The sequence below is a fragment of the Montipora foliosa genome, chromosome 10, assembly GCF_036669935.1.
Source record: "Montipora foliosa isolate CH-2021 chromosome 10, ASM3666993v2, whole genome shotgun sequence".
NCBI classification, from domain to species: domain Eukaryota; kingdom Metazoa; phylum Cnidaria; class Anthozoa; order Scleractinia; family Acroporidae; genus Montipora; species Montipora foliosa.
The window spans coordinates 1,901,058-1,908,624 of NC_090878.1; the positions used below are offsets into that span (position 1 = coordinate 1,901,058).

General features: G+C 39.8%; 1 protein-coding gene across 1 annotated transcript in view; it reads right to left on the reverse strand.

The window, feature by feature from the left end:
• Positions 1-860: 860 nt before the first annotated feature.
• Positions 861-7,567, reverse strand: part of LOC137972970 (uncharacterized) — a 40,873-nt gene continuing 34,166 nt past the window's right edge. Inside the window, exons 16-18 of the mRNA XM_068819662.1 lie at positions 7,179-7,567; positions 3,404-3,937; positions 861-2,165 (exon numbers count right to left, since the gene is read on the reverse strand). The exon at positions 7,179-7,567 is cut by the window's right edge and continues 22 nt beyond it. Of these exons, the coding sequence (XP_068675763.1) occupies positions 2,116-2,165; positions 3,404-3,937; positions 7,179-7,567 (973 nt within the window). The 3' untranslated portion in view covers positions 861-2,115. The remainder of the gene's footprint in view (positions 2,166-3,403; positions 3,938-7,178) is intronic.

Sequence of the window (7,567 nt, forward strand, 5' to 3'; positions counted from 1 at the left end):
TGGCTAAAACTCTGAATATCCTTTGTTAGTATAAATACACAGGTGATTATACAAAATCGCGCGCTCTCATTGGCTCGCTATCTCGGATTATCAGCCGATAATCACCTCGACGGACAAAATGGCTGCCAGTAGTCGTTTTGCCACTGTAAGTGAAATGTTGAAATTTTTTTTTTTTTCTTTTTTGAAATAATCACCTGTGCATTTATACTAAAACAATTATTCGCCTCAGGCTCAGTGATTATAGGTGAATATTCACCGATAATCACTTCGCCTTCGGCGAATAATTGTTAATTAGTATATACTAAAACAGTGGATAGCGTTGAACTCGCGCGATGACGATGTCCGGCCATTCTGCGCGATGACTCGTTTGCTGATCACTTCAGTGAGAACACTAAATTAACCGGTTTTGGGAAACGTTAAGTTTAAAAGGATCAAGGTTGGGGGCTGTTTACCTTCTGCATCCCGCTCCCTTCAGCCGGACTCCTCACTCGGCACACCTCCCATTTTTGTCAAATAGCTTCTTATGATATCTGTGCATTTCATGTTAGGTTTTTCCCTAATTTTAATTAGGATATTTCAAATATAGTAAATTTTACTTTATTTGGTCTCTTTAAAGTGTCAGCTGTCACCCCAAGCTAAATACTGTACGACGTTTAGCAAATTGGTTAAAGTCCTTTCAACCAAGATCATTGAAAGACGTTTTCCCCAATACATCATTTCTTTAATGTCGCCTTTGCCAACTGCACAAGCGACGACCTCCGTGGCATATTTCAAAACAAATCGACGAGCCCCGGATGCACACAAAACGGAGATTGAATAAGAAGTCCAATTATATACAATCGCTCCAATATACTCAAATATCTCTGTCCAACATTTTACTTCGCACAAATGACGCATGCAAAGGATAATCTTAACCACTTTACACTACTCGTCTGAAATATTTACAAATTCGACATCATATCAAAGTAATTTCTTTACACTATATACAACTTATGTCAGAATTCAACCTTGGATACTCCTTTTTCAGTGTCAGAGTTGTTTCCTCTTTTAGGGACGGCAGTCACTAGCTCCTAACCATTAATATAGAGAAAAAAACTCCCCGGAAAAGTCCTTTTTCAAGAATGACATTTACTTTACATTTATACATGGGATATCGAAAGGCTGAACCAGAACCTAAAAACTAGTTTGGCACAAAGCAGTTCTACGAAAAAAAAAAAAACTTTAAGATGAATGCAGTACTCGATGAAGAGAAAAATTTCGGCTAAGCTTAAGGTGTAGCCCACAATTACAAATGTATACAAGGGATATCTTTTCCAATTTCATGATAATTTCGGACTAAATTATATACACAAGAGCGTTGACGAGGAGACGTTTCCACGAAAATTACGACTGAGAGAAAGAGCTTTATACTACAACATGACGAAAGGATAAGTCTGAGGTTAACCGAGAAATGTCAATAATACCTTGCAGTTACATCCTCAGCCTTTGGAGGGGTAAAAGATGTTCTAATCCTTCTGAATGATATAAGAGGTCTGAGATAAGAAGCTATTTATGGTCACGAAAATTTACGAAAACATGAAAGAATAGATACTGAAAACAGACAGGAAAAGTTGCAATCGCTGGCTTTCAAATTGAGATATTAGGCCCTACAAAAGGTAGAAATCGTAGAAAATTCTAAATTGTTAACGGTAAGACGCCTCCAGTCTAACTTTGGATAATCGGTATCTTCAAATCGATGGGAGACTGCATTCATTGGCACGTCAGACGTAACAAATCCGGCGGTTGTCCTTGCCTATTTTAGACAAAGGCTGTATCATGCATTTAACAACTGCCAGTATATCATCCGACTATCACAACATCGAATAGCTTGCACGTGTGAAGCAGTACTTTTCTGCGAGGTCAGTACGATTCACTGAACAAAATCCTTCTTCAAGAACCTCGTGTGTTGCTCGATGAATATTCATTTCTTTCCATGACAGCAACATATGATAACATCTTTCAGACACTCTTGTGTGCTTTTCTTGAATCAATTGCCTCAATTTCGGATGTTTGCAGCCTTAAAGCTATTGACCAAGCTGCTTTCCTTTACCCTTGGAAGACTTTCCAGCATACCAGTTAAATTCGACAGCTTCGTTTTTCCGTAATGGCCGAGGCTTTTGATGCATCTAGGAACCATAAAACAAAAAAAGGAAAAGGAAGCAGAAGATCAAAAGGAATGCCACGAAGACTAAATGTAATATACTAATAACCGTTTTCTTTTTCTTGTTTTTCACTCGCTAATGTTGACATCAAAGTTAAGTGATCACTTCTCATTGACATAAGCCTCTTCTCAAATACCATCCTTTTCCTTAAAGTGGTACTATGATCAAAAAATAACTTCCTTTTTTCCTTCAGATTTTGAAAGTGTGTTTGCTTCACATCTGCCAGGTAAAATCTTGAGCTTTGATTTTTATCCAAAGGTTGTTTATTTCGAGTGTAAGTTTTGGATTTCACGTTCCGCCACTGATTACTCACGTTCAAAACTGACCGACTGGACCCCAGAGGGTTTGATCAAGGGAAAAGTGACGTCGTTCACTCGATAACTGAAAGTTTCAGCGTGTAAACCCAGTTTATCGTGCATGCAAAACACGAATTTAAAAATCTGAAAGCCCGAGATCTGCATATTAATTCGGTCGCGTATAAACGCATTGCAACCTTAAACTAGTGAGTCTTTAACGTCATTTGCTCCTCGATCCAGCTCTCTCAAGATTTTAAAGTTAGTAATGGCGGACCATTAAATTGGAAAATTCAAGTTAAAATATGCAAGTGGCTTTTTGAAATTAAGGCTTAAAACTTGGGTCAATTCGTTTATTTATTTGTTTGAGTAGGTTGAAGTTTCTGGCTGCTATTCAGCTGATGTGGACCTGCTGTACCCACCCACCCATATACACACAGAGGACAACCACATCAACGGTAATTTCATCCCCTACTCTTAACGTCCCACAGGGAATTTATGAACACGGAAGATATTTGTGAGACGGGGTCTTCGGTTTACAGTCTTTATCCGAGAAAACTTGAAAGTCGAACTATTTGCGGGTGTAATTACAAAGGCAGCACTTTCTCCTCAGTTATTTAAAGACCCTGAGTGTTGGTACGGGCGGAGTCGAACTCGTGACCTCGCACATGGTAGCCTGGTGCTCAACCAACTGAGCCACTGGTGCGTGGTGTTTAGGCAACATAGTTTTGAAATCTGAACGAAAAAAATTGATATTTTTTATTGTGGTACCATTTTAAACCCTTAAGAAAATCCAGTCTGGCATGAACAACATCCCAAAGAGACGAGCAGGACTTTAAATAAACAAGCAAAGCGTAAGCATATCATTGGAAGAGAGAATTCACTCACCGAATACCACACAGGCCTCACCTGCAAACGGGGCCGAAACAAATGCTTCTGAATCAGGATTATCACTCAACCAGGATCTCACACGCTCCATTTCCAGCTCTGTCACACTCGCATCTTCCAGAGGCAACTTAGCAAAGCAGAGGCGTTGTTCTGGAACACACATGTCTGGAACACACATGCCTGGACCACACACGTCCGGAACACTGAAGTCTTGCTGAAAGGATTTTCGCAGACATAAACCTATTAGTGAAGACCTCTGGTATCTTTTTTTCGTATAGCGTACAAAAATCCAAATGATCAAAAATGTTATTTCAATTGAAACAGCTGTGATTATGACAGGAATCAGAGTGCTGCCACGCACGTCTTTAGATGGATAAGACGGAATTGATGATGATGGTGATGCTTGAAAGGTAGAGGACAGTAATGAAATCTTGACGTCGTTCTTTGCTTCCAGATGAAGAGGCGTTACTTTGTGCCCAATCACCCCAAAATTGCCAAATAGTTTCGTATTCTGCGAGTATTCGCTGCCAACTTCCCACGGACGCATCGAAAGGTCTGTGATAAAAAAGGTACGAACGCCATTAATTAATTGTACATTACATACACAAGACTTTAGGCTTATATGGATATAATCTCTTGTGTTGTTTAAAGTGCCCCTCACCCCAAAATATATTTTTTGCTAAAATGAATCTTTGCACCCGTTCGAAACGCCTTGCGGCCATTTTTTCCTTTTTCTAACAAATCCTGCAATTATATAGGCTTCAAAAGTTGCGAAAATCCAAGCAGCTTTTGTTCACGACCGAGTCAGAAGGGGAGTGGGTCTGTTCCTGATTTGACGTCACAATCTACTTTGTATGCATATTTACAAAGAGTTTTAATGCGATGTAAATCAGTTTGTGACGTCAAATCAGGAATAGACCCACTCCCTTCTGACTCGGTCGTGAACAAAAGATGCTTGGATTTTCGCAACTTTTGAAGCCTATAGAATTGCAGGATTTGTTAGAAAAAGGAAAAACTGGCCGCGATGCGTTTCGAACAGGTGCAAAGATTCATTTTAGCGAAAAAAATATTTTGTGGTTAGGGGCACTTTAACCATTTGACTCCCAAGAGTGATTGATATAAATCCTCTCCTCACAAGCTCAATACATTGTTAAGCAGACTCAATTTTACTTTCCGCCTCGGTTTCTGCAACTGGTCTCGCAACATTTTTAGCCGTTGTATGTTACATTGGACAATGATTCGTGCGACTTGTCTCGCAACGCATAACTATCGGGAAAGTTAACAGGCACTCCACTTGAAGGGACCTAAAATGACAGGAGACAACCAGTTGGTTTCTTACAGGCGTAGAGGGGTTACATCCTTGAGGACGGTGCAGGATTTGAACTCGATCGAGTCACAAGCATTAGTCCAACGCCTGGCCAATGGACCACGTCACCAACTTACACACAAAATGTTTGAGCAAGCGCGACGACCACGGCTAAGGGTGCGCCATAGGTTAAAAACAGGTTTATTGAACGGAAACAATGGCTTTTCACGCTCTGCACAAGCGTTTTACGTTTTCCCGTTCTGGTCCTGACAATGACGTAAAATGACCACATTCGAGGTTATACGTAGAGGACATAAACGAAACTTTTCTCTCTGAACGTCAACACCGCTCATGCCACTTTAATTGCAAAATGTTAATTGGTCTCTTTAAACAAAAACTAAAATGGAGCTTCCTTCAAACTTTTTAACATTTTTCGTTTTCTCGCAACTTTTCCGTTTTGCAACTATTTGCCACAATCTTTTATCTACTTTATTTGTTGTTAATAAAATTACGAATTTTTCATACCAGTTCTTTCTGGTATAATATACCTATATTTTTAAATCTACAATCAGTGGCAAATGTCTTGGGACACACATCCTTTAAAAGTGGTTTTCTTACTGAGTTTGAATAATTGCTAATTGCTAGTTGTATGGTATAATTGTGTCAGTCAACGCATGTATTACTTTAAACAGTCATGGCGTCTGTCTCTGCAATCACTTCATTACAGAGCGAAGATCAACATTTAATATATCTAATCACATACTGTCGGGCTGACACAAGTCGTTTTCCCTTGAGATCAAGCTTTTCTGAAGCTCTTTTGGAAGGTTGGAAAAACTGTGGAGTGGGGATTTTGCATTGAGTTGGAGGGACATGCTGCTTCCGCGTGACGTGAGAGTAATCCCCACAAGCACGTTTACGAGAAGAAACAAAAATCCTCCTGTACATAACAACGAAATGTTTTTACGTCACACCAATCCTGGTCAAAACTGTTGGGACAATTCCCGCTTTTCCCCCTTCCCCCATAACAATGTTGATTCAAGCATGCCAAAGGCCACATTTCAAGAGGAAAATTGAAGGAGGCAGTGTGGCCCTGAGAAAGAAAACATCTTTCTTTGGCTAGGAAGAGTTTCAAAAACCGGGAGAATATTAAGCGAAAAAGGGAGGCCGGAAATATATATTCGGCGAAAATGGGAGCTTTCCAGCCAAAACGGGAGCTTTCCAGCCAAAACGGGAGGGTTGGATGGAATCTCTGTTATTCCGTAACAACATGCAACTGTTCTAACTGACTCGTAACCTTGCAACAAATCTATTTAAGGAGGCCCGAAAGGGTTTCAACACTTAGAAGACAAAATAAAGGGTGTTTTTACAGTTGCCGCGGTGACATATTACGTCACAATAATGACTGTATCTTGTTCAGCAATAATTCGTGTTTCGTTTGGTACCACAATAATTATTGCTAATACATGATACGACGTTGTGGTCCCAATCATTCTAAGAAGAGCGTCGCTAAATGACTAATTGTTTGTTGAGGAAGTAATATGTTTTTTCGTGAACAAATACAGTAGCAAGAGAAACAGAATGTCATTCTAATTGTTTTTTTCTATGGATCTCGGAGGCGGCTTTCACTGTGCAAGTCAAAAAACCCGTGAACATTGTTATTTCATCCTGACAGGTCAATTGTGTATTGACCGATCACAATCAAGTTCAGCGAACCACAAACTAATTACCGTTGCTGCTTGCCTGTTTCCCACGACTCACACGTGATGGAGATATACGGGAATAGCTTCGCGCAAACCGGAAAACTCTTTTTCTCTTCCCGCTTGTTGGCAATAATGCCATCAAACCTGAACGCAGTGTTTCCTTCTTTGAAGAAGAAGAGTCAGAAGCACAGAAAAAAGATCAATTGCTGATAATATATATACAACAAGAATATTAATTCTTTTCTTTCTGCCGAACAAAAAGTGAGTGGACCGCTTTCCAAATTGTGGCAACATATTGTGACTCGTTCCAAGCCTTGTTACTTCCCCTTTAATTAATGTTAACTGTTTTTTTCTTTCTGTCAGTCTCTCTATTCTTCATACTCATTCATTCACAGTCTAGAATGATGAAAAATTACGTTTTGTTCCCTTGTCATTCTGGTTCACGCTAATCAGCTTAATTCTGGTGTCATTCCGCCTCGTTCCGGTATTTTCCTGCACCATTCTTGTTCATTCCGTCTCATTCCGGTGTCATTCGGTTTTATTCCAGAGTCATTCCGCCTTGTTCCGGCATATTCTGATTTATTCCTAGTATATTCCGTTCCGTTCCTGTGTTTAGTAATGCCCCCAACACCATGGAGAACGTATCTGAAGCGTAGCTTTTCCAAGCCCGCAATTATAATAATAATTAAGTCTGCAGGACAACAATAATCCACAACAGGTGCTAGTAATATTTGCCACTGACATTTTTGAGTACATTAAGCTGGTACTAAATTTCAAATCATTGACCCACCTGTCCCAGTGCTCATGATGGTACAAATGTTCTGTGATGATAACCCTGCCCCAGTAAAAGAACTTGTTATGTTGAACTGGGTAAAACTGCCACAAGTTGATATCGGTCCATATTTGGTGACAAAATCGAACAGAGCAGATCCATCTTCATGCTTGTGGAAATATACTTCTTTAAGATTTTTCTGACAACAATCATCCAGGAAGGGATCACCATGTCTTATACAGCCACTGGAATCTTTGGTATTTCCAGGCCAGAGACAAACTAAGTCATGTAACTTTTGTCTTTTATCTGGTGTGCAAACGCTTAAACATCCCTCCATAAAGGCGGTACTAACTACCACAGTAGCATTGAAGTAGCATTGGAATTTGAAACTTTGTCTAAGTTCACTG